The sequence below is a fragment of the Centruroides vittatus genome, unplaced genomic scaffold, assembly GCF_030686945.1.
Source record: "Centruroides vittatus isolate TY-2023 unplaced genomic scaffold, ASM3068694v2 contig_928, whole genome shotgun sequence".
Classification (NCBI taxonomy): domain Eukaryota; kingdom Metazoa; phylum Arthropoda; class Arachnida; order Scorpiones; family Buthidae; genus Centruroides; species Centruroides vittatus.
Window position 1 is genome coordinate 94150 of NW_027122614.1, and position 27516 is coordinate 121665.

Genomic DNA, 27516 nt, shown 5'->3' on the forward strand with positions numbered 1-27516 from the left:
GAATAAACTCAAAAGAGAATTTTCACAAAGCCATAAACCTTTATACATATTTTATTTTTGAATGGAAAGGAAATATTTTCAAATACTTTGAAATGTATGAATGAGGAAGGAATACTAAATAAAGCTGGAGTTGCGACTCAAATTCGGGGAAAGGAGAGAGGGGCCAAAAGATAAAAAGTAGTGAGAAAGGTTAAATAGAGTTTGTTCTGCAAATAATTTTCCAACCTTCATCATCTTTTGTCCTTTCTCTCCTTTCCCTGCATTTGGGCCTATAATCCTTTGAGTCCCAACTCCAGCTTTATTTAGTATTCCTTCCAGCGTTGCAAGATTTGGCTACCCTTCTTTTTAGTTTGGCGTAAAAAAATATCATTTGGCGCATTAGCTACTTTTTGGGCTACATATTATAAATATATTAGTTGAATAAAAATGCACTTTAAAATGGTGTTTTGTCGTTTTATTAATGAGTAGAGACCCAAATAAAACAAATATTTGTGTTTTTCAAATACATTTTTGCTTGTCTCCTTTATAATAAATGAATTTATCTATTTTCTAAGTAAAAATTGAAAGTGTCTGTAGAAGTAATTTTTTAAAATATCCTTTCTCGTGATAAAGTTTTAATACTTATTACTATAATCTAGACATGTTAATCCTTGGGCCACAAGTATATATTATATACTAATTTAAATGTTCTGCAATTTCATCAACTGTTAAAGATGGTTCTGCTTCAACTAGTGTAGAGAGCATCATCATCAAAGTCAAATGGTCTTCACATATGGGCTTTATCCTCCACACTAAAATCATTGTTTCTAAATCTTTCAAACCACTTCTATGCAGTCTTTACACTAATTAGTTTGATTATGTACAGTATTTTTTCAACTGCATTTGTAGCATTCTCACCACTTAAAAATAAAAAGTACAAAACATCTCTCTTGTATTCATCCGTTCCTTCCATTTTAATGAAAATAACAAAACTGAAATGTTCCCAATTCTGAACAGTATTATATGAATGAGATCCAATTTCACACTTCAGTGTAAAAAGAAAATAAGATTTTTCTTGGTCACAAAAATGCACATGAACTTATGGACTGACCTGATACTTAGAAACAATACATACCAAATTAATACAATATTTTTATTGCCAAAGATGACAATAAATGTCGGTTACGAACTGTTTCCGGTACTGTAGGTAGGTAGATCACTATACCAAATTGTTTTAATAGTCCATTAATGAATTATATGTTCAATAAAAGCCCAATATTTTGTCATGTATTACTGAAAAATTTATTTACCTGAAGTTTCTCAAGAGAAGTTTAGATTTATTTGGTGAAATCTAACTGATTACTTCAGCAGCAGACAAGAAAATTAAGTAAACATACATCAAAAAATTTAATCTTCAAATTTAAAAATTACAAATTTTTAAGAGAGAAACATTAACAACTAAAAAATTATGACATTTATAAATTAATGTGTATCTCCAGTCTTTGTCTGTGTAAAATTCTTCCCACACATTCCTTTTCACCAATTTCCTAAATAAGACGTCGAGACCGGATGAATTTTATAAATATACTTGCCACGAACGAGGATTCTTTCTAAAGTCCGAGTGATCCCCTCACACAAATAACGATTCCAATTCTTTCAATTTGTGAACTCTACACACTTTCACGATTTCGCAGTCCAACAGCGCCTGAATGGCTTCAGGACACGTTTTGATGACGCAGTACAGAAAATGCTGGTAGGCTGTCTTTATGCTTCCTTCGATGCACGGTTCTGAAACTCTGGACAGCTGGGTGACTATGTGTTGGGGCCAGCCGCTTTCTAAGAGAAACGTCGAAATCCAAGGTATGCAGGAGAGAAGATTCGATAGCGCCTGCATTCCCAAGAACCATAATTCCATAATGTCTTGCCAGATTTTGCGATATTCTCTATCCAAAACAAACGATGTAGAATCGCTGGTGTCTTCGATGTGATGCGCATCCCACAAAAATTTCACGCTGGCTGACAAGAATTTGCAGAAACTGGTTTCGCACAGCCGTATCCTGTTGTAGTAATATCCACTTATCATCAGGCCAAGTACTGCAAAATTAGCTTTTAGCTGCAAGAACTTCGATCCCGAATGCAGAGTAGACAGAGCCGAAAATAAGAACTTTAACAGCTGGAAAAATATTTCATTTTTTGTAATATTTTTCCGTTCAAACACGACTATGTTCAGAAGTATGCTGCAGAGAGTGGAAAGGATGATGGATATTTCTTCGGCTTTGGAAGAGGTTGACATTGCGTTCCACTGAAATTGCAAGTAATCTAATAACGTGACGGGAATTTCTTCGTCGAGCAATATTTTTCTTGCGTTATCATCAGCACTAAGATGGCACAACACTGGTAAAATGAAACGCATCATGTCTACATTCCAAATTTGAAAGGGTGCTGCATTTAGTCTCCGTTTACTGTCTTTAACAGCACGAACTGAACTTTTCGATATCTTAATCATAAAGGGAAGGGCTTCGTAAACTTCGTTACGGAGCATGGAAGTTTCTTCCGCCAACCAACAACATAGTATGCGAAACGTGGCACACGTTACTTGGCGAACTCTTCCGACAGAACAAGCATCTAAATCTTTTATGCTATCCCATTCTTTAGATACATTAATGAAAAACTGAATAATAATATTAAATGTATCTTTTAACGCAACTAGAATTTGATCCATGTTTGGATCGGTCCAATGTGACAGACCGTCCTCAACTAACAAAGACACTGTATATTCAAGAATGCTGTAACAAGAAACTAGCACTTCGAGGTCTTTAATCACTTCATTAATTTTCTTATTGTGTAATAAAACTTGTGATTCAATGCACGCTAGATTTATCAATAGCGCCAAGAATTTTCTTGATCCTTCACTCTCGTCTATCAACCACACTGAACCAAATTTCTCCATCATGGTACTAGCTAATTTCAATGCAGAATCTCTATATTCTTTACTTAATTTACTTCTCAGAATGTCGTACAGAGCATACCTAACGGTAAACAACCACTGTTCTTCTTGACATACTTTAATGTTTGCACAAACTTGTAAAATATCGGTAAGTACATGACACAATTCAAACTTTTTAGCAGAATGATCTTTGTAGAAATCGTCAGTCAACTTGTTCATAAGATCAGTGAATGTTTTTGGAGGAAGAGTGTTTCTTCCTTCGGACGAGAATGTCATCAATAAAATATGCAGGGCCATTTCGTATCCGTAACTTCCCTCGACGCATATGTTGGCAAGCACCCGGTCAATTTCGTTTTCTAGAAGAACTGCCTGATGACTACGGTCTTTTGTCGCTAAAAATAAAATACACTGCAACGAATCTTTCACCATATTTTCTTTTTCTGAAGTTGCAGGACATGTCGATATCATCTCTTTCAACACACTTATCTCTTCTAACAGCACTTGTTCCCATTGCATATAGGCATCAGTACAGATGTAGGTCAAAATGTTCAGAGCGACTGCTCTAAACACATGTTCAGAGCACCCTTCTGGTGGCTTGCTAGTGTGCAGTAGCCTCCTCAGAAACTGCAAGTCGAGAGCCTCCGACACCTCTACTCTGTCTTCATTACTCAACTCATTTTTCTTCAAAAAATCTGCAACCGCTAGAAGAGTGGCAAATTTCTGCGTGTCTGTTTCGGCTTCTTTTAGAGACGAAATTAAAGAATTAAAGGTTTCTCTATACACTGACATTATTTCCTTTTCTACCAGCATAAATTCATTTCTGTATAAAATTAAAATGTAATTAGTACTCAAATCTTTTATAATAATAATAATTAATTTTTTACATATTCAATAATAAATTTGACATCACAGAGCTTATAAGTGAAAATATAGTAAATGATAATATAAGAACAGAATGACACTAAATGAAGTAATCCAGTGCATGCAAGGCTTGAATTCTTTGGTTGTAATCATAAAGGTGATGATTAAAAGCAAGAACAAGGATAAAATAAAATCTTAATGTTATTAAAACTTACAAAAAGAATACTAAAAATTCTATAGGTAATAAAAATTGGGAGTCAATGTTTCAGAATATAAAAGAAAGTTATAAAGATAATTGCAACATAATTCGATAATCTCAAACTGCAAATGATGCCATTTTTAGCATTAGTTGTGATGCCATAGAACAAAATCCTATATACTTACTAACTTGTAAGTTTTTTGGATGTTTATTAGTATATAAATGCATAATTTTAAACTCTCTGCCATATGATATCAAAGACCTTTTTTGTAATCACTGTGGAATCTGCTAAACTTGCGAGATGACTGAGCTTGACGTGATCGGACCAAAACACTTAAGAAAATTTTGGAGGTTTCAACCAGACTCTAATCAAACCTGCTGTTAGCTGTATGCATGTAGGTATTAAAAATATTTCTCTACTAATGTATTAACAAAACCTAAAGCGTAGGTATAACAAAATTCTACTTTTAGGACTCTTCACTACAGTAAAGGTTTACTCTGTACTTTACTTCTATAAAAAAGCAGTTTTTCTGTCAAATGTATTGCAAATATTTTCAATACAAGAACTAAACAATAATAGAATATAAGTTACGGGTTATTTTTACATACCATATTTATACCATAATATATAAAATTTCCCCATATATATATTATATAGGTTAGTGTGTTTTAATGTCAATTTGACAGCAGGTACAGGCCATGCATTCTAGCAATTTCTGCAGGATAATTATACACGAGAAATCTTGATAATTGCTATACTTATGATATTATAATTACAAACTGTTCATACTGATAGATTACAAGTCCACTTATAATTAATTCTATAATTAATAGCTTTATATACTGATATATATGCAACATTGTGTATGCTCCTCTTACCAATTAACATGGTAAACAAGTGACGGCAATGATCAAACTATTTACAAATGAACTATTTATTTTATGCCTCATGCTTTGTGTTTAAAATGCAGTTTTATTTTTACTCATTATTATTATTTATAAATAAGAGTAAACTATATTTAGACAAAAAATAATGTAGTCAATAAATATTATAAAATGCACATTCATCACTGTTTGCTATGTCATTTCATGACAAGTCAGAATTTAAATGGAATGTGCCATCTAACATTACAAAAATATTACTTTTAAAATTTAAATAACTACAAATGTAGAAATCAGAAGCTTGATTAATGTATTTGAATGCTCCAATTATAGGCTAACCTATAAGCACCCAAGTAAGTGCTGCTTAGCTAATAGAATAGACAGATTTTGCCCATAAATAGGCACTTGTGGTAACAAAATGACTATCGATTACCAACAGAGTCTATAATCTGGTGTTCTGCAAACCTGCAAAAATTGTTTTAAAGTTTATATTTCAAATTTATTCCAATATACTACAATATATCATATCTGTAGACAATTCCATTTTATTCAATACATTAAAGTTTATTAGTTTATTACTTCACTGTTTTCTGACAACAACAAACATGGTATTCTATCAATTTTTGAATATATCGATGCTAATGCTCCATGTAATAAAAAGCATACGAATGATGTTCTGCGGGCTCAGAAAGGTCGAGAACCACTGCAATAACCATCTTCACTCATCAAAGTTACAAGATATTCCCAACTGGAATAATCATTAACACTTGTTGGCACCTTAATTTTGTCACTTGTGCACTTTGGTCTTAAAGCATTTAAAAAAAATTAGTACCCCTATTTTTACTTTTAAATTTGGGATAATCTTATTGGAAAGTATTGAAGAAAACACAGTCATTTTAGAATAAAAAATGTATTTTTTATTATAATTACACTACACATACATCTATTATCTTAGTGATGATAAAGTGCAATGTACAAATTTTGGTTATCAGTGTTTAATCTTGAATCACATTCAAGATTAATAAATACTAAATTCTGATAAAAACAGCAGCTTAAATTATAATTTTATATAATTTTAAAGCTTTAGAAAAAATTTACTTACTTAATTGCATCCATTAAAGTATTGCATAACATTTTGGCTAGTGTTTATCTCTCTCTATTTTTATAAAAACACTACCAGATTTAAAATTCATTAACTTTTGACCTATTTGTTCTATTTTTGCATTATCAATTTCAGTTACATAAATAATGCATATTACATAAGTTCTTTGTTGATTATATACACTTACAAGCTGTATTTATATAATGATATCAGTGGTATGATAAACCATGCAAATGATAAAAGTGAAAGCATAAACAATGGAAACTGGTACAAAAATTCCCGACACACTAATATATTTTTAATGCAATATTTAGAAATACATATTGTTTTCAAAAATAATTTAGACTTCATATATCACATTGGGCATGGTGCTTGGCAGAGTGGCTTTAATACAGCCAAATAAGCAGTCCAATTACATAGCCAACTTCCTATGAAACAGATTATGCCATTGGTTTGCTTATCCAGCTATATTAAAGCCACTTTACTAGGTTAAGCACCCATTATTACACTATTAAACTTTTTACATCGCATTACGAAAAGACTAGAGTTTGTACTCAAACTCATCACTTGTACTTTCAGTTTAAAGTTAAAAGTACAAACTCATCAGTTTGTACTTTTGTACATCTTTTGTTTTAATTTTCATGACTTTCCCTGACCAACATTGTATAAATTCCCTGACTTGAGGGTCAGGGAATTTATACAATATTCTGCACCTCTTTTCATTAGTTGTATTGCACCACATTACTTCTCACCTCCCGAAGACGGCTACACTTACTCAAGCATATCGACAGCGAAAAATCAACAAGGCAGCCAAGGAAGCAAATACCCTGACTTTTTGACAGTTTTAAAAATATTCCCAGATATTCCACGACTTTTTCTGAACACTAATGAAAATTCCCTACTTTCCAGGTGCTTAGGAACCCCAAGACTATCACAAAAACGTCCTAAAGGAAGTGAATAACCAGTCTATCATTTTTACTGTGAAATTGTGTACAATCATAAAGAATTAAACTTACAATCACTATTAATTAAGTTTAGTGTTGTAAGTTTACTGTAATTAAAAAAAAAAAAAGTTGATAATGGGATATATTTTAGTTTTCGGCTCTTTCGACCCCGCAGCCACTAAATACTTATCAGTGAGCCAAATACCGGTTTGGCCAGTCCCCCAGCGGAGAGGGACGTATCTGGATGGATTGACCCCAAAAAATTCCCGGGTCTTTTGGCCCGTCCGGAGCAGAAGGCCACCGCTTTTGCCTCTGGTAAGAGTGGTACGAGAAGCCAGCTTAGTAAAAGCATACAGCATATACAACTACTAGAGTATGATGCAGGTAACCTTGTCATATACATTAAAGGAAGATATGTTTATTATGAAAGAAATATGCAACACGACCTCATTAAAACCAACACTATGGGGAAATTACAACCACAAAAGCTCATTATGGAAGATCACGTGACAGACTGCCACATTATGGAAAAAAACAATCAATTATACGGTATATAAATTCCTTCAATAAATTATTTCGGTATTTTGCGTGTACAACGGCAGGTAAACGTGAGAAAAATTCATTTAAAATACACTTAAAATACGCTATTAATAAAGTAAGTTGGTCCTAAGCCTAAACTGCGTCATTGATCATAACAAAAGAAAGGGAGCAAATGGTGAGACGACTTACCACTTTAGCATGTGAGACAAGACTGAGGGTTGCACTTATGTAATTATCTTTATTGTTGGTGCAATTACGCATCAGATGAGAAGGGAATGGAACATCTCGACCAAAATAGACGACTGCCATTACCAAGGTTATGACAGCTACTGCGTACTTTTGGCACCAGATGGCGCTACGAATAAGGGGAAAAATATATAATATTAATTAATAATAATTTTTAAACAAATCAACAACAAAACAAAATAAAAATATTTGTTTTAATATTAAAATTTAAAGTAAATATTTTAAAATTTTTTAATATGAGCTAATAATAGCTCAAATTAGAATAACAGGGACAGCCGGACAGCGGTCTAGGTGGCAGCCTACCGCTCTGGGGGATCCGGATTCGATTCCGGACGGGTCGATAAAATACTAGGAATTTTTCGGGTGTGGTCCGTCTGTATATGTCGGGCCCCGTCCCTCATCGCCCGCCCGCGCCATTGTGAGCCTGTCCGAACCCGTAATGGGCTTGCTAAAGAGGCCATCTTAGTGCCCACAGGGCGAAAAGAGTGTTAAAAAATTACAGTAACAGGAGCGCCATTCGGAAATCCTACTGATGAAGTGCTCTGGCATCTGTCCACACAATAATTTAATTGCATTTCACATGTTTCCGTGTGATGATTCAGCTACTGAAAAATAAACAAAATTAATCGACTATATAAATTATGTTTTAAAAATGTCACGGGAAGTTTATCTTTTGTATCAATATGTTGTAATTTAACTGGCTTGCGTTGTAATGATTCAGATTTAATTGCCATTTTTCGTTTTGATATAGGTTACTTTTTATATAAGTAAGGCGCATTATGAAGTTTAGTGAGAATAGCATCGGGTGTTGAATCCCACTTCCCATGAGAAATCTCAACAACATTACAATCTATTGCAACCAGGTGCAAAATATCTGAGCATTATTATTAACGTCAACTGAAATAAAATATGATTTTACAGTATCTGTAGTTTTGGATACAAATATTGTACAGTGGTACCTCGGTATATGTCTGCTTTAGAATACGTCCAATTAGGAATACGTCCTGTTTGGGCTAAACAAATTTTGCTCGGTATACGACTTAATTCAATTATACGCGTGTCGGTATAAGTCTAAACATCAGGAACGGATTAAGGTCGTATACCGAGGTTTCACTGTACTTAGTAAGATTACTATGATAAGTGGTGTTAAACGTGTTACACTAAACACCGAAGGAGAAGAAAAGTAACTGGCTATCAAACACAACATATAAATAACTGTTGTGAGAAGAATGGCTAAAGACAGAGGTAACAGGGACGAAGTACAGTAGTTGAACGCTGACTTTCAAGTTGCATCCAGAACATACACAAGGATTCAACTACTGGCACGTTGTATTTTAGAAATCCATTGGACTTCTGCCATGTATGTTATTTTAAGCCTGCTGATTGGTCAAAAAATGGTCTGTTTGGTAACTCCAAATTTTTCTTAGTTTTAACTAAGCCTAAATTATAGAACGAGACACGGTTTCATCAAGCAGATCCAAATTTCTCGTTTCTCTCGTCCACAGTAGCGATATTGCGGTGATCGACGAACGTTCACCGCGATATCGGAAGAAGACACCTGATACAGTGGATACGAAGGCCATTGATGTAAATGGTCTTTAAATTTTTACATAGGTTACCTTCTTGGCTGGCGCAAAGTTTTTTGTTTCTTTTCTAATGTATCTTTCTGGACAGGCGGCAAGATATGGGATACCTTACTCTCGTCAGATTAGGCTGACCGTAATTTCTTGATACCATAAAAGAACGGAAAACATATTTTTCATATTATTTTGTTTTTAATTTCTGGTCATTCGCGATTTTATCATAAAACTTATCGCACTGAGCCGAGAGTAAGATAGTCTCTTTCAGCTGTCAACTCTGTCTGTTTCAAGTTTGCAGACACTTCTCACAAGCTGAAGACGGCTTCCTTGCTTCTGGGGATTGTAGGAGGTAGGATTAATGGGATAAGACAATGCAACAACACATGGGCGGTCTGCAAGGGGGACTACTTTCCGGGAAGATTTTCAAGTGAACTTGCCCTATTCCGGTGTTAGACACGTAAAGAAAACGTCATAAGTCCAGCCCGTTGGTCACATCCAAACCCAAATCGATTACTGTATTAGTGTTTGGTGGTTTTGTCCTCTCAGACACTCGTGGACACAGCAACCAAATACTTAGCTCATTTGATTTTGAATACTATACGCTTGGTTCTTCTAATTTATTTTAAAAAATAACGAATCTAAAGATGGTATGAAGTAGTCCGAATACGTTTACTAAATTGATGGTTTTCATAGTTTTTTTTTTTTAACCCTTTCCGCCCTGTGGGCACTAAGAGGGCCTCTTTTAGTAGGCCCATTATGGGTTCGGCCAGGCCCACAATGGGGCGACCGGGTGGTGAGGGACGGGGCCCGACATATCCGAACGGACCACCCCCCGAAAAATTCCCGGGTTCCCCAGAGCGGTAGGCTGCCACCTTGACCGCTCGGCCATCCGGCCGTCGGTTTTCATAATTTAAAACCGATTAATTTATTTTTATGATTTTAATCACATTTCGATTAGATTATTCTACATCCGAATATAATACTTTTCTTGAATTTTAGAAACTTAGTCATATGTCATTTTGCAAAGTAAAACTGGTACTTAACTAACTTATTGCGTTGGTTACGTTCAGGAGTTCTGATTGAGTATGGTGTGGCACGACAGCAGTCATGGGCGTTCGCAGAAAATTTTCCAGAGGAGCAAAGCTTGGAGACAAATAACCACATCAATAAATTTTAACTTGGTTATTTAATTTTTGGGGTTTTTCACACGTAGATTATAGAATACATCAATACAAAAAGACGTAAAGCGTCCCACGGTCGATTGTGTAAGGTTACAAATATTAATCACTTTTATGATTATAATATTTGTAATATGATTATAATGTTTTTATTCAATCCCAGGGGAAGTGCTCTCTTGTAAGTAATTCTCTTTCTCCTGTTTCTTTATACAAGATATAACAGATAAAGTTTATTATAAAAAAGATAAATGTTATCTTTCTTTATTGATACGTACTAAAACAAATGCAAGATATTTAAATTTCTCATACGAAAGATACAAACTATTTAAAGTATCGAAAGAAACTTTATATCAATATCATGTTTTACATTAAACATTAAACTTGGGGTCCAGCGCCGGATTTACATAGTGACATTTGGGGCCGGTGCCCAGGGCCCCCACAAAACTATGTTTAGACATAATTTTTTTTCCTTATTATTGCGACAGCCTAGTGTGGTCTAATCATGAGGCCACAGGCAAAGAAAACCAAATCAGGGATAAACCTATGAAACACCGGAAAATTTCGGGAAAAAAATTTTACAAAGGTATTTTTCAATTAAATTAAAATAATTAGTTTTACACAATAAAATATATGTATGTTTACAATAACTTTATTTTTAAATGAAATTTACAACTTCCTAGTTGAAATCTAGTTGAAAGTACAGTATTTTGTGTAAATTTTCTAAATCATCAAATTTGCCTACTCTTAAAGGGAGGGCGCCCACCGAATTTGTGCCCAGGGCCCCTGGATTGGTAAATCCGGCCCTGTCGGGATCTCGTATTCTGAGCATTGGCCAAGTGCCTCCATTTTTTTAAATTACATGTCATAGAATATGTTTAATGCTGACAAGTGAGCATATTTTAATTAGGTAAGATTTCGAATATGATTATAGAAGATAAGACGAAGTGCTGTAAAATTCTGTCAAGTTTCAAGCAAATAAACATTTCATTTATCTATTACGAATAGTCAAGTGGTTAAGGCGTCAGACTACCTTTTTGGGAATCCGGGATTGAATTCGGGTGGAGAATTACAGGAATATTTTGAGAAATCCGACTTGGATATGTCCTGTCCCTCAACACCTTTCCGCTCCATTGTGGGCCTGCAGAATCTACGATGGATATGGAAAAAAGGCCCTATTAGTTTCCACAGAGAAAAGAATCAAAAATGGATTGGATGGCCAGTCCGTTGGTGAGGTGCCAATCCCCAGAAATAGTGGTCAGTGGTTTTTTTCATTCCACTACTGCAAAGATGAATTGATTGTATTGACAACAATTTTATTAAGAGCGAATGTTAAGTTTATCCTTTTGTTCCTTTACCTAAAATTGATATCAATAACATGCCAATTTTCTCTCCAATGATAAAAGAAATATGATTTATCAGATGTGACACAGACAGCTGTGAAACTCGATAGTACCTTTCCCTGTAAGTTTATAAAATAAGATAAAAATTGTTAAGAGAAATTTTGGAGTATTCAAAGGCCGCAGGTAAGTGCTTAATCTAGTTTTTATATAAGTGAAACACACTATTCTTCTGAAACACAATGTAATACTTTACTCTGATTTATCTTCAAAGTTCTACGATTTAAACACGCCAAACCAATAATTCAGGAGCCTGATCCTCTTTCCGCTTAAAGGACACTAAGAGATTTCCAACTTCAGTTTTTAGGAGATTTATTAATGATTAATGCAAGTATGTTAATGCAACATACTGGTATAGTAAGGTTTATATGTAACGGATACATAATAAGATTTCAATATGGTACCACAATAAGGAATAATATGTTCAAGATATTTTTGGGTTAAAACTAGGTACGAATCTAAATCTCCAGTTGTAGATTGCCACCATACTGCGCAAATAAATAGGATAAGATACGATGTCCAAGATTTAACACCCTTAGCGAATGCCCACCGGTGGTCAATTGGATAAAACAACTGAACACTGGTCGTGGGTTCGTGCCTCGCCAACGGGTTGTCCACACGGAGTTTTCCGAGGTTTTTTCAAGTTAGTAATATTTAAATAAAAGCCAGTTTTCCATAGAAAGCACTTCCACGAGGAATTCCCTCGGCAGATCGTCCATATGTGGCGTTGAAGAAAACGAACAAACAATATAGCGAATAAAAATAGGAAAATTAAAAATATTATTTACTAATTGTTTTAAAATATAATCTTTCACAACACTTTATAAAAGAATATTTTACAATCAAAAAGTTAGAGTTGCGGCGTGAAAACGAATCATGCTTGCATTATGAGGGTCCTTAATCGAGGATTTCGTTTAATACAGATTTATTTCTTCTGCTTCCTTACTGATATGCTTAATTAATGCACACGGAAGAAGAATTGTCTTAAGTAAAATCACTGTAATAGAACTGTAATTTTTTTTCTCAAATTGTAGCTCAACAAAATGGTGACTTTTTAGTCGCCATTTTGTTCTAGGATGGTGACCAAAAACAAAAATGTTTAAAAACTAACTAATTTAGTATGAAATTCAGTCAGAAACTCTATTTAAATTTATTATATATTTTTCTCGTGTTATAATTTAGAAAGAATAAGATGCAGAAAACAAGAAAATGACTCAAATGACTGTTCATTTGATAATAGAAGCGATATTTTAAATGTATATCCTATTTTACAGTTCTAAGAATTAAAAATGAGTGGAAAAATTATTGTTTGGATTGTATTTCTGACACTGATAACATTAACCTTTGGAAGCAAGGAAACATGTCCTCCCGAAGAAGACTTTTTCGAAGGTTGCGTCTGCGATTGGATGAAGGGAGTTACTTGCAATGACATTATGAGTCCTCAAAGTTTGCATGCAATTATGAATGTTCTCGATGGATATGCAGTTTCTTCATTTAAGTAAGTCACATTCTTGCCTTGCAAAATTCAAGAATATAGTTCAATATTGAAAATTTAAAAAACAATTTCCAGATTGATCGGAGCATTTCTAATGTATTTACCGAAAGGAATGTTTAGAAAGATACCGATCAAATCATTAGAAGTCCAAAATAGCGAGATCTTAGGTTGGGAAACGGAAGATGGATCGAAGATGTTTGAAGGAATCGAAGACAGTTTAGAAAAAATTAATATGTATCAAGTAACAGGATTGACCTCGTGGAGATGGTCCGTTTTTTCCACGTTAAAAAATTTAAAGTATTTCATGGTTAGAAGAGCAGAAGTTGGCCAGATCGGTGAAGATTTTGCTTTGGTAGCCCCTACAAAATTAAAACAACTGTATTTGGATTATGCTAACATTAAGAGCATACATAAAGAAGCTTTCGTTAAACATGAAGAATTGGAAAAGATAAGTTTGAGTGGTAACGATATCACGGAAATAAAGCGCTCCATGTTTCCCAATCCAGCGAAAAAATTAACAGATATCGAACTTACGTAAGTAAAAATTAGATTAATATTCATATTATACAGCATTTGTATATGACAGGGTTACCCAAAATCTACCAACATCAATCATTTATTACAATTGAGTGACCTTCAAAGAATTTGCGCCAATGGCCGAGTAGTTTGTTGCCGGTTCACGCCCGACTAACGGCCTAATCGCGTGGAGTTTTCGGGAGTTTCTTTACTTGTAACACTTAAATGGGCGCCATTTTCAATAGAAAGTCCTCTCGAGAGGTACTTCCATTAGCAGGTTCGTCCATGTATTGTGTTGCTTTACTTCATCAATCCTATTTTATTCTACAGTCTTTGGACTGGTTTGGTAATTATATTCTCGAAATATCTCTATGTAAAGAAGTGGTTCATGTTATTTACAATACGACCTTCATGTTATTCACTTATGAATAACATAAAGGCTAGCCGATTCCTTTTCATGGTGCAGATCGTTGAAGGTAAACATCGATATATTGAACACAACGTTGAATCTAGTCATTAGATTACAAACACAATTTCTACAACTGTAGTGAATGCTCTTAATATCCTTTGTAATTCCAAGAAAGGGCGTTGTACTGTACATATGATGAATACAGTAAATACTTTTAATATCTTTAGTGATTCTAACAAAGAACGTTGCAAATACCTACTACAATTGTAGAAATTGTGTAGTGTAGCGTAGCAATTAAAGCTCATAGCAAATTGTATATTTCAATTATAAAAACTATAATAATGGGTTGAAGTAATTATCAAATTAAACATGTTACAGGGATAACAAATTGAAGACACTGCCAGATGACATATTTACTGAGATGCCAGAATTGCTTCGTGTAGTTTTATTGAACAACAAAATACAACGGCTATCAGAAGATACAATTTACCCTCTTTCGAGAAGACAATGGCTTGTGAATTTGATTGGTAAGTTTCCATAAGGTTTCTATAATACAAAGATTCCATAATTTCTTGCCGCAGTGGAAGATAGATTATGGCGATATTCATTTTCAGATAACGATTTATATTGTTGTTCGGATATGAAATGGGTTGTCAAGAAAGATTTTCAGAAGCATATTATTGGAACCTGTCAACATCCACACGCGCTGATGAATAAGAAGATCGCAGAATTAACTGAAATCGACTTTAGTCACGGTTTATGTTAAATTTAAGAATAAAACTTACTATAATATCGTCTACATGTGCAACATTCATCTCAATGGGAATTTTATTCTTACGCATTACAATTTTTTATTACAGCCTAATAATAAATTTACTAATGAAAGTACATTGTGATCCCTATAACGAGCACTCGAAGTACGGAAATTCGATATAACGAACTGTTTTTATCTCCATTCCCTATTTACGAGACGATATATTCGATACAATATGCGCTGACAGATATATTTAAGAGAATATGAGTAGGCTATAACACGATTAAAATGCCCAGCTCTTAAGATCCAGTCTTCATTTCTTTTTTTTTCATATTCATATAACGCTTTGTTCGTTAGTAATAGTATCATTCGTTCTAACGTTGAAGAACCCAATTAAAATTCTCACCTATCTTTTATTTTATTTATTTAGAATGATTGGTTAATATGCAAAATAGGTATTCTGTAGCATTTTAAAGTTATTTGATAATCAAGTGTGACTGGGTTATATTAGTCGAAATGGAAAAAGGCGTTCCTATTTACATCCTTATCATGTTAGTCTGTAACAATGAAAGCATTGTTCAACAATTCTTTAACATATGCACTGTTCTATAATACAAGAGCTAATTCATGAAATAATACTACATAGTGCCTTAAGGTAAGCTCATAAGAGGCTGAGTGAATTCAACCTCCGAACACAGGTAGGGTGGGTTCGCGCCTGGCCAACGGGCTGGTCACGTAAGTGTTCCGGGTTTTCTTCACATTTGTAACACTTAATAAAAGCTAATTTCCCAAAGAAAGTCCTTCAGAAAGACGTCTTTCTTTGACAGATCGTCTAAGTCGCGTTGCCGTAAACAAATAAACCAAACCAAGCCTTCATCATCTATATCCTCTGACAATTTTTCATGTTTCAAGCACTCTCCATTAACTTATATACACCTCTGCCATTGTCGTATTCACGTCTTATATGCTTCCTGAAATGTATTTTTGGGCATACCTCAAAGATTTGTCACTGTAACTCTGCGTGCATCGTCGTTAGATACGATATCCCTTTTACAACTTTCTCCGGTTGCAGAAACAAAAAGACACACGGAAATATGAATGACGTGACGTAACATAATTTCCAGTTGTAATACTGGCTGCACAATATTAGTGATACAACGTTATTGTGATAGAGAAACAATTTTCCATTAAGAATTCCTGCACATTTCACACGAACGTCATGACGGATTTTTTTCTGAGAATCTCAGCGTATACTTCTTTAAGAGATGTTTCTCGAGGTACACAATATGCAAATAGATATCGTGTTCTTAGAGAAACAATAATGAAACAAAAGCCATTATAAGATATTGGAACGTGCTTCAAAAGGATAACTAAGAACAGAGTATCAATGAATAGTTTACAAACAAGACCACGATCGAGAGAAACGGAGTCAGGTTACGAGTCTTTTAAAAGGAATTTCCAGAAATTTTCGCGGGAAAACACGCTGGAACGATTACACCAATGAAATAATCCGCCAATGTAAAACAATATTTTAACGTAGACCCTCTTCAGCAAAGCTGAGTATAATATTTTATGCTCTGATGTCTCCAATTTTTCAAGTGTTAAAGCAATAAAAGACTAAATTCCAATTCTTTACTTCAAGAAGATAATGTAAGCTCAATATGTTCTATACATTTTATAAAAATGTTTGTAAAAAATTAGAATTTTTATGAAAAACAGAGTTTGTTCTATTATTGCAATGCTATATACAATAAGTGATGGTATTGGGCATCACTAATTTTCTTTAAAAATGGTTAATATTTTCAAAAATAACCTTTTCAGCTCATAGAATTATATATAAATTAAAAAATTCTATGTAGTTTAATGAACTTTTAATACAAAAACTATGCATTGTGTGGAATAGTCACGAGTTTGATTGTCTAATATACATATTGCAGGATTGTATGCCAATCAAAGTTCATTCTAAAATTTAATTATAAAATATTAACAGGTTTTACTTGTCTCTTAGATGAACCATTTAAGAAAGAAGTGAAGCATCTGCTGAGAATAAAATTTAAGAAATAAGAAAAAATTTCCGTGTAATTATCTCTGAAATACGATCCCGGGTTCTCCAAAGTGCATCACCCACGTGCACTCCTCTCGGCATTCCGGCGTGTATATCGATAATTATTTTAAATGTTTTATTATTTGAATTTGAAATATTTATATTTGAACAATTTCAATATCAAATAAATGTATTTATTCTTCTTCTTACCCTTATCTATGGGCAAGAAAGTCGTGCGTGAAGAAACTATTAACGAGTTCACTACGGTATTAAAAATCTCCAGGGTATAAGAAATCCAACAAATTTTTATGGCGCGAGTACAAGGCTATGCTTTTTGTAAAATAAAAAAAAGTGTTTATAATATAACAGGCCTTCATACATATCACCATTAATTAATAATACGTTTCCTTTTCCCCTTGTAGTTTATAGTTAAATCTGTCGTTTTATACGAATTTTAATTGCAATGTATAATTTTGTTTTATAAACTTATTTATTAATAAAACAGTTATTAACTGTGACGTGTAGTAAGAAGTAATCGATAGTAAGACAGGAGAAAAAGTTGTCGTTTAAAATAATGTAGAAAAAATTAATAATAATAAACATTTCAAAATAGGTAAATAGTACTTTAATTCGACTGTTGGCGTAGAGTTTTGTTCTGCGAGTTGTGGAAATTTTTGATTTTTCTATTACATTTGTCGTCGTCTTTCGACTGTACCATTTCGTGTCTTTTAAATCAAATTTCCTACGCATTTCCTATCACCGGTGAGATAAATGTACTATATATATATACATTGTACAAAGTAGATATTAGACATATACTGTGTATACTGTGTATGTTTAATCAATTAATATCCCGATATAACCGCATAATTACGAATTAAAATTTAAAAATAAACCGAAAAGTTTCTATGTGTAATTTCTTTGATCAATAAACATTTTCGCATATTATTTTTAAAATCTTATTTACATTCAGGAAAAGACATTTACTTAGCACTCTCGATTTTAAGGAACTCCCAAATAAGTCGTATATATTTATCTAAATAATTGTCATTAGCTCTATGGATAACCCTCGTGAACTTTGACTTATCGACCCGGAAGTTTGGCCAGTACCTCACCGATAACGGGAAAGGCTTAAGTTTAAAATTTGAGCTTTCTAGACCCAGTAGTTTTTCTCTGCGTGCCGGATGAAAAAAAAAAAATGATAAGAAAATAAGCTTTTTTGCAAATCTTAGCACTTTTCGATTGCTTGTGTTTCGGCAACCGCTTTATACAAAATCTTGAAATTCTGCACACTAAGAATTTGAACGAGACGAGATATTGAAAGTTACTATAGCTATTCGGGGACGGAGAAATCGACCCCTCGAAAGTCGGAAACTTCGATTCCTGTATATGTAGTGATAGTCAGTCAGTTTCATTTTTACTTCCCGAGGGGTCGCTACAGTGACTCCCGATATAAGACCAGTGGCGTGTCGTCATTGGAAGCGTGATATGATATACTGGAAATGACATAAATAAATTTATGTATTTTAGTTCTAAAATACAAATAATACAAATAATACATACATAATACGAATTGATGTGATACAAACAACGATAGAAAAACTTGTTTTTTTAATTTTTTATAAACTAACTCTATTCGGCGATTTTTTCCGCAAAGTCGTTAATTACTTTATCATAAAAGTCGCCGGTCGCCGACTCCATCAACGTATTTAAAAGCTCTTTTTCTATCGAAAGCACCGCTAGCGACCACAATTCTTCCTCCCACCGAGTGTTCCTGGCCAATGTACGAATTTGCTTCGTAGTCGAAAAACTGCGCTCAGCAGACCCACCGGTAGATGGTACCGTAAATATTAATAATATTAAATCATATAATTCTTTTAGCACGTCTTTGTTCGGATCGACATTAATTATAATATGTTTTATGTTTAAGAGTTACTTGTCAATATAGTCTGGACATTAATATAAAATTCGCGATTCGCTACGTAATTTAGATAAATCAAAAAATTTGCCATAGAATTTACTTAATTTATAGAATTAAAACACACTTGGAAAAATTCTTTTTCATAATATTAAAATTATTAACATCTAAAAGTGATAAAAATTCTAAAGATTTTATGTCTGAAAATCTGTAAATATAATAACAGTAGAATTAAAATAAAATTATAATCAAATATAACTTTGCAAAAAAACGTACATAAAAATAAGGGGCCGTCCATAAATTACGTAAGGTATTTTGTGGTGGGTGGGGGTCAAGAATTTCTTACGATTTCTTACTCCGGGGGAGGGGGGTAATAGATCTCGTCTTACGTAATATTCTTATTTTTTGATCTCGTTGAGTGGTGAAGTTTTGAATTTGGCTTGAATTTGGCGGTTTCTATTAAGAACGCTCGTTGTACTAACGCCGTCTCGTGTGACGTGATAGAATAATAACGCTAGCAGACTCACGCTCTACACATTTTTTATCATAAGACAAAGGCAGTGTGGTTGTTTCTCTCTCTCTTGCTTTGTATTGTATGACGTTTCTATTTACACGTATAGTAGCTAGTCGATCTGTCAAAGTTTTTTGTGTCCTTTCGTGAAAATTAAAATTAATATAAAAATGAATATTATGACGCTGATTAATGATGATGACAATGAAAAGATTGTTGATAATTAAAAAAATAAAGTTCTTAAAATAAATTGTTCGTTCGAATTCATTAAATTTTTATATTTTTAAATTTGTTCACATAAAGTCTTTATAAATAATAGTACATATTAATTAACTAATTAATAATTATATATTTTGGACCTAAGATTTTTCGGGTTTCATAAAAAACTGTTTTTTGTTAAAATCTTTTGTTTTTTAAATCATGCCTAAATATTACGTAAGATAAGAAAGGGGAGAGGAGGATCAAAGAAAATATTACGGTTTCTTACACAGGGGTGGGTGGGGTCTAGAATGGCCGAAATCGCCCTTACGTAATTTATGGACGGCCCCTAACATTGAATACTCTTTACTTTTTAAATCTTAAACAATTCACTTAGTCAGATGGCTTCCTACTAGTGGCTAAGGGATAAAATCGTTGGAAGCGTTCTGGCTCTAGACGTTGGCCGCCGAAGACGAATTTCTGCCGCCATTGCTTCGTATATACTTTTATTTCGTTTTGCTCGATGTAAATCGTCGATCTTTTCCCGCCATATTTCAATTAAAATCGCTATTTCTTCCTCCGACCAATTTTCTGAACGTTTTTTCTCGCTTTGTTCGAACATTTGTACATCTGCTTCCGCCATTATTTTTGAACTTGTGGCGGTCCTCGTGAAAAGCTTGAAGCGACTTAAGCGTCTTTGAGAAAGCGATTTAAGCTGAGCCGGTTGTTGGTAGTTAAAGCGGTTTAACGTTTAGTCAGTTCCGTTTATATTTCATACCTTAAAGCTGGCTTAGTCATTTAAGCTGGCTTAAAATGTACAGTGTGAATAGGGTATTACACTTGTGTAGCTTTCACCAGCTAAACCGGGTGAGGTTGGTGCTCTGTAAAGCGCATGCGCCAATGCCCTCTGGCTGCTTTACACCATTTAGTTATTCTCGCCGTGGAAGCTGTCTCGTAAGCGTTTCCATTCAGCCACTGATATTCGAATATATAGTAGCAATATTATCGTTTTTTTCACATGTAGTATAGAAATTTGTAATAAGATACATAATGCAGTTATAATAAAACATTAATTTTAAGTAATTCAAAGTTCGTTAAAATATGAAAATTTATATTTTAGAAACTACAAGGGAAGGTCATTGGAAGGTGGAAGCGGCGCTTCTATCGCTTCCAATGACGGCACGCCACTGGTACTCAGTATAAAAATACCAAATAAATAAATAAAAGGATCCGTTGCCAAGCTTCCCAAGCTTCTTATTATATTAGTAAAATATTTAACACTTGAATAGAAGCTAGTTTTTCGTAGAAAGTCCTCCGAGGAGACACTCTCTTGGCAAATTACCTATGCGTTGCGTTGCCTCCATTAATCCAATTATCACAGTAACATTTATCAAGTAGCAGCTGTTTATCAAATAAATTAAAATATATAGATATAAATGAATTCTGTAATGAAAAATTTATCATTATTTTAAATTATCTAATGATTAATTTATAAGGTATGTTGTAATATTATATATATTTTCTGTTATATTTGTAAAATTACAAGAAATATCTAAAGTTCATTTCCATTTGCTGTAAACAGAAGGAAACATTCTTCTAACTTTATAACAGGTGCAGAAATAAGAAAGGATTAGTGCATTGAAAGATTCATATTATAAATAAGAATAAATAATGCATAGCAAGTACCTTACTTGGGTTGCGCTGTTAACCCTTTGCAAGACAATAAAAACAAGGAAAGAAGGCTGTCCTCCAGAGGAAGAGATGCCACGTTGTGTTTGCGACTGGCCTAGAGGAATAATCTGTAACGGTATCATGAGTCATCAAGAATTGAACGTAATAATGGATGCTCTTTCCGGATATAAAGTTTCTACACTCAGGTAAGTATATATATGTGTAAAGTTTATATACAGGAAAACCTGTTCAAAACGGAAAACATTTTGGTACAACCGAATCCGGTTTACACAGGTTTTACTGTAGAAAGGAATTTTTCGCTATTATTAAGTTGAAATGAAAACTGTATATCGTAATTTCATTAAGATTGAACAGAGCCATTCTGATGTATCTTCCGAGTGGAATGTTCAAAGAAGTTCCAATTAGAGCCTTAGACATTAGAAAAAGTGATGTTCTAGGCACGGAAAGCGAAGATGGATCGGTAATGTTTGAAGGCGCGGAAGATAGTTTACAAGTCATTCGTTTGTTTTCTGTGAAAGGATTGAATTCTTGGAGATGGATCGTACTTTCCACATTGAAAAATCTACAATTTTTGTATATTTTAAGAGGTGAGTTGCGCTACGTCGATAAAGATTTTACGACGGTTGCACCGGAGACATTAACCCAGTTAAGACTGGAATTTTGTGAAATAAGAAACCTTGATAAGCATGCATTTTCAAAGCACATAATGTTAAAGGAACTAAGTTTGCAGGACAATGAATTAACGGAAATTAAGCGTTCCATGCTCCCATCACCAGCTTTACATCTGAGGGATTTGCTTCTCGAGTAAGTATCTTTAAAGTATACATACCTTATATAATCAATTATTACTTAGATGTTTGATAATTTTTCAATAAAAACTTAATTTATCCCAACGAAAGATTGCTGTCAAGTACTATATCTTCAGCAGTTTCTGTCCTGTATGCATTAAGAAAGAGTTTTTTCTATACCCAATGTGGATTTAGACAGGTTCACAAATGAGCAGGTTGGAAACGAAACATATACGGAACAGATCGCTCAAGAAAGATTCCTTGAACTGGCATGGATTCGATCCCGGATCCTCCAGAGCAATAGGATGACTCTGACCGTCAAACAATGCATTGTTTGAAACAGTTACATCAATTAGAGTTATAATACATAAATGATCTACACAATAAGTAAAATAAGACATTTTGCTATGTTTTGTGTGTTACTTGCGGTGGCGAATCAAGCAATTGGAGGATCCCAAGCGCAACCTAGTTTCGAGATCAAACTAAGTAACGCTATCAAATCAATTTATTACCTAATAAAACAACACTGATCAGTCAATCGTCCTTAAAAACAAATCTGTAATTGTTTAAATAAAAATGGTATCTGTGCCTGAAGTTCGCACAATGTATCTCTGGGTGATAATGTTCAGAGATCCCAATCTGCGCTTCTTGCCCCGTGCGATGATCTGCCACTGGTTAAGTAACTTTGATTCCGCAGATAATTATGTATACACCTTTTCACCAATCGTTTCATTACAGTGAAAATAAACTGAGCAACCTCCCAGCAGACATGTTTACGGATATGCCAGCTTTGCAGAAAATTTCTTTAAAAAATAATAATATTAAACACCTTTCTGTCGATACGTTCAAACCTCTTAGAGGAAGAGAATTTAGCATTATTCTAAATGGTAAGCAGAAGTTTTCTACATTCGATCCTGTTGAAATTATATTTACCGAATCTGAAATGTATATTTTTATACTTGTTTCTTCAGGGAACGATCTTTATTGCTGCTCCGATTTCTCTTGGATCGTGAAGGATGACGTGCAAAAATATTTCGAAGGTGAATGCAAACATCCTCAAATCGTGGATGGAAAAAAGATAAAAGATATCAAAGGAAAAGATTTTTTACATAAACTCTGTTAGAGTTGCTTTTGTTTATAAAGAAATAAAGTCGCTTAAGATAAAAAATATGAAAAACATGAATTACTTGTGTTAGATAAGGTTTTTCAAATAATACACACGTATGTTAATTTGATTAATGATAGACATTTGAACATGTGCAACCAGCAACATGGTGAGCACATTGAACACGTCTTTTAACGCTTTGTGGACACTTCATTTAAATAAAGTTAGGCCAAAACTGGTGCTTCCATTGCGTTTCTGGATTAATTCTAGGCTTAATGTGACATCAATTCCATTTAAAAATTGTGAGTTTTATTCAAGATGGCGGCTGCGACGCCATTTTGAATATAGTTTACTTAAAAAAATTGACTTTTGATATACCAAGATAATAATTGGGTGGAATGAAATAATTTTTTTATGAGAATAAATTCTGTAAAGTAAGAATAAAATTGTAAGTGGGTATAATCCTCTATCTTTCGGCTCACCAAACATAGAAGACTCCTACCCACTGTCTTGTCGCATCTATAGTCGATTTTGTCAACATTGCATTGATCAAAATAAAAGGGTGTTTACACACTTTTGCCTCACCACATATGAGTAAGAAAGTCGTAGACAGAAAGCTTTCCGCAACAATATTCCTAAGCCAAAAACTAACCGAAATAACAAAACAATTACCATTATTCTGTTTTCAACAGATGGACTTTGCAAAGTAGCTCTCAGCAGATTTAAGTGACACTGGTGTCGGAGTAACCGAATCATTTAGTGTTACACTCAACGCTACTTGTGTCTAAAGTAGATAGAACCACCGAAATTTGATCGTGGGGGTCGCGTGCAGCTTCCCGGTGATTTCACGTGTTTAGCAACTAAATGCGGGCCGGTTTCTCATAAAAGTTTAGAAGACACCCATTTTCAACTTATTTATTTTAAACTACGAGCGTTACCATCTTCTACAATTATGTATGGTTTGGAATCAACAAACACAAGATAGTAACAGGAGCCTTAAGATTTCTTAGTGAAGACAGCGGCGGCCATATTAGTATTTCTAAAGCAGAATGATCTTAAGTTACTTATCTAACGTTTACTGCAAAAGAAATTAATATCTCATGTAAATATAAGTTAAAAGATAACTAGTATTTCTGTACCTTATTTGCATTGTATTATTATTTATGATAAAAGAAAAAGTGATAATATCACAGTGTGGCTCATCCCTATTTTCAAGTGATGAAGTGTCGTTAAAATGTTATAGTATTTCAGCAGCCTAAGGTTTTATTTATGAATTATTCTTTCTGATGAGTATTGGTTCAGTTGTTACTCTCCTCTTTTTAAAAAGGTCGTGTACTGTGTAAGTATGGAATTCATTCAACAATGTGTAACAAATAAGTTAATAATAATTAATAATAAGTTACGGTAACACATTTTCGGGACTCACCTTACCCATGGACTACCCTTTTTTCTCTTATTCATAAAACACGGCCGTGTTTCGGGATTGCGAGTTTGGACTATGAGTAACAGATTGATATATTTGTAGGGCTCTAGATACTGTATTTGGGCGACTTACTACATTTTGGGCTACTTACACAGTACTTAGAAAATACTATACAATGAAGATATTGCTCTGTGGAAAACTTGAAATTACAACTATTTAATTATTATTATTATTTTTTATAACTGATTTTAAAAGTAAAAAGAGTAAAACAGAGTTTAAGATTTACTTTTATTTCTCAGATTCAAATTTCATTCAACAAATGCCATGATCAAAGTCAGCTTTTCTCAATAAACCTAACTGATATCCCCTTAAATGCTGTGGATATTTGCATATTGCTGGAATTTTCAGACCAAACGGAATAACCCAAGCCATGTCACTACAACAATATATGTCATTATCTGTAAAATATAAAAGTATCGATAACGTCATCAATGTCACACTATACTTGTCACTACAACATTAAGACTATACAGTTTATTGTCGACGGGACTAAACGACACAATAACAAACATGTAAAAGCATAGAGATTGAAGGATTGAACAATATAATTAAAACGTACCCATTAGTGCTATTCTCCAATTTTTATTGTGTATTATAGGTTTGACGACTTCGAATGGCAAATGATGAAAATTATTTTTGTTCAAGTATACTGCTTCTAGAACTGGCATATTTGTAAATATATCTTCTGGCAGATTTCTCAACTTGTTACCACTACATGAAAATCAAAGTAAAAGGAGAATTTTTGATAAAATTCAATATATAACTATGAATAATTTAATACTTACGTAAAGCTTATAGATTCTAAACGTCTAGCTATCGTAGGTAACATGGATCTATTGACTTTTGTCAAAGAAATGCTTTGTAATGTTAGCCACTTCAAATTTTCGTACTTGGAAAAGGCATGAGGTTCAATATAATCGACTTCGCAATCACTTATGAATAAAGTTTCCAATTTTTCAGATGGTATGTGCTTGAAATTTTCGCTAATAGGTCCTAACTCACTCGAAACGACATCCAAAGTTTGTAGATTCTTTAAAACAGCAAAAACGGACCAATTCCACGATTTTATTCCTTTTATATCCCTCAAACTAATAGAGTTTAAGCTCTCTTCTGCACCTGCAAATGCTACAGAACCATTTTCTGATTCCCAACCATAAATTGAGCAAGAAGAAAATGTCAAGTGTGTCATAGGAAGATTGTTAAACATTCCATTCGGTAGATACATTAGTTCGGAATCATATAAACTGTAACAGAAATCTGTATGAAAAATTTACAGGAATTTGACAGTTGTATGTATATATATATATATATAATATATTAATATACCTCATTCTGTAAACTGTGTAGTCAGAAATGAAGTTCATTATGGACAATAATTGGTGCGGGGTCATAATATTATTGCATATCATCCAATCTGATGAAGCGCAGTCACATTCTGGAAGGTCTTCTTTGGGTGGACAACCTGTCTTCTTCGTTTCTGCAGCAGAAAATAAAACTATTATTAGAATGAAACTGTAATACCGCGCATCCATTACAAACATTTCCCCGATATTTAAGTCACGAATGTAAAATGATTAAAATGTTCATTCTATCGACACAAATGCTTCAGTTACAGTAATAGATAACCTTATCTAAAAGTAAACTGAGTATTTGAAAATTTACACCTGTCGAAATAAATAATTTTAATATATTTTTAACATTCATTTGAATAATTTATTAGGTCTAGTTTCTTTGGTCCTTTGTGTTCTGCCTGCCAATGGCCAAATGGATAACATCACCGAACAGTTCGTGGTTCGTGCCTGACGAATGGGCTGGTCACGTAAAATTTTTCGAGTTTTCTTCGTGTTTAACACCTAAATAAGGGCCATTTTCTCCATTCAAAGTTCTTCCGAAAGTCCTTTTGATCGAGCCCTGTACCGCTGCAATCGGTGTTGACGATTCTTGCGGGTCTGCATCACTGCATTGCTCCGATCCAAATGATGAGCGATACTGCGATTTGTTCATTCACCCTCTTTTATTAATGACATGTCCCATTTAAAATTTATTATTAATTTTAATTAATAATCAAGTGTTCTTACCTGTTTAGTATAAATAATACAGGCATAGTAATGATATTTAATTGAAAAATTGCATTCATGACCTACTGGTGACTGAACAACTGCAAGAAAGGTACTGTACTGTACATAACATTTTTTTTGCCATATACGAAGCATGAATTTAAGAGTTGACTAAAATTAAATGGAACTAAGTGTAAAGCGAATGTCTTCATAATTGAATATATGTAATAACGATTTCCACGAATACTGTTCAACGAATTTTACGCGGTTATCAATATTATGTCAATGGGGCCCATCCATAAGAATTGGTAGAATAATTGCAATTGACAAAATACTTAAAACAGGGAAAGTTAATCTGAAATATAAAACAAAAAAATACATATAATTAAGAAGCGTAAATCATCATCTTTTCTTCTAGCGCAGAATATACCAACCTGGAATGCGAATTCGACTTGCAGAAAACAAAAAAATCACAGATAATAGAGAGGTTTCGGCCGAAGTTTTCATCTCTAAAACGTGAACGTCAAACGTTAGGCTCCGCCATCTTGTAAACCTAGAAGTTTGACAATGGCGTTTGGAACATCGAGCATGATTCCGCTGACTTTCCAAACTCCACTGTCAAACTTCTAGGCTTACAAGATGGCGACGCTCAACGTTTGACATTCGCGTTTTAGAGATGAAAGCTTCGGCC

The 27516-nt window shown here is 33.7% G+C and overlaps 4 protein-coding genes across 4 annotated transcripts; 2 read left to right on the forward strand and 2 right to left on the reverse strand.

Annotated features, from left to right (window-relative positions):
- Positions 1–1362: 1362 nt before the first annotated feature.
- Neurochondrin (neurochondrin) lies at positions 1363–7788 on the reverse strand. The gene is made up of 2 exons (XM_067281917.1): positions 7644–7788; positions 1363–3746 (listed from the first exon to the last, which is right to left on the reverse strand). The coding sequence occupies exon 2, from the start codon at positions 3734–3736 to the stop codon at positions 1610–1612; it is 2127 nt and encodes a 708-aa protein (XP_067138018.1). The 5' UTR covers positions 3737–3746; positions 7644–7788; the 3' UTR covers positions 1363–1609.
- Positions 7789–11345: 3557 nt separating this feature from the next.
- On the forward strand, positions 11346–15074 carry LOC136984777 (leucine-rich repeat-containing protein 15-like). The gene is made up of 5 exons (XM_067281906.1): positions 11346–11365; positions 13130–13353; positions 13426–13884; positions 14654–14802; positions 14890–15074. Exons 2-5 carry the CDS (start codon positions 13145–13147, stop codon positions 15039–15041), a joined length of 969 nt encoding a protein of 322 aa, XP_067138007.1. The 5' UTR covers positions 11346–11365; positions 13130–13144; the 3' UTR covers positions 15042–15074.
- Positions 15075–21327: 6253 nt separating this feature from the next.
- On the forward strand, positions 21328–23303 carry LOC136984782 (leucine-rich repeat transmembrane protein FLRT1-like). The gene is made up of 4 exons (XM_067281912.1): positions 21328–21577; positions 21738–22196; positions 22919–23067; positions 23152–23303. The coding sequence occupies exons 1-4, from the start codon at positions 21372–21374 to the stop codon at positions 23301–23303; spliced, it is 966 nt and encodes a 321-aa protein (XP_067138013.1). The 5' UTR covers positions 21328–21371.
- A 1681-nt stretch (positions 23304–24984) lies between these two features.
- LOC136984784 (leucine-rich repeat-containing protein 15-like) lies at positions 24985–26370 on the reverse strand. The gene is made up of 4 exons (XM_067281914.1): positions 26095–26370; positions 25554–26012; positions 25328–25479; positions 24985–25166 (listed from the first exon to the last, which is right to left on the reverse strand). The coding sequence occupies exons 1-4, from the start codon at positions 26307–26309 to the stop codon at positions 25021–25023; spliced, it is 972 nt and encodes a 323-aa protein (XP_067138015.1). The 5' UTR covers positions 26310–26370; the 3' UTR covers positions 24985–25020.
- Between the last annotated feature and the right edge of the window lie 1146 nt (positions 26371–27516).

Excerpts from the sequence above, each read along its gene's own strand:
- Neurochondrin (XM_067281917.1), bottom strand. The coding sequence starts at position 3,736 with ATGCTGGTAGAAAAGGAAATAATGTCAGTGTATAGAGAAACCTTTAAT.
- LOC136984782 (XM_067281912.1), top strand. The coding sequence starts at position 21,372 with ATGCATAGCAAGTACCTTACTTGGGTTGCGCTGTTAACCCTTTGCAAG. Across the intron at positions 22,197-22,918 it reads CTGAGGGATTTGCTTCTCGA|TGAAAATAAACTGAGCAACC; the intron begins GTAAGTATCTTT and ends GTTTCATTACAG. Across the intron at positions 23,068-23,151 it reads ATTTAGCATTATTCTAAATG|GGAACGATCTTTATTGCTGC; the intron begins GTAAGCAGAAGT and ends TTGTTTCTTCAG.
- LOC136984777 (XM_067281906.1), top strand. The coding sequence starts at position 13,145 with ATGAGTGGAAAAATTATTGTTTGGATTGTATTTCTGACACTGATAACA. Across the intron at positions 13,354-13,425 it reads TATGCAGTTTCTTCATTTAA|ATTGATCGGAGCATTTCTAA; the intron begins GTAAGTCACATT and ends AACAATTTCCAG. Across the intron at positions 14,803-14,889 it reads ATGGCTTGTGAATTTGATTG|ATAACGATTTATATTGTTGT; the intron begins GTAAGTTTCCAT and ends ATTCATTTTCAG.
- LOC136984784 (XM_067281914.1), bottom strand. The coding sequence starts at position 26,309 with ATGTTTGTAATGGATGCGCGGTATTACAGTTTCATTCTAATAATAGTT. Across the intron at positions 25,480-25,553 it reads TTAGAATCTATAAGCTTTAC|TGGTAACAAGTTGAGAAATC; the intron begins GTAAGTATTAAA and ends ATTTTCATGTAG. Across the intron at positions 25,167-25,327 it reads TTGGAGAATAGCACTAATGG|ATAATGACATATATTGTTGT; the intron begins GTACGTTTTAAT and ends TATATTTTACAG.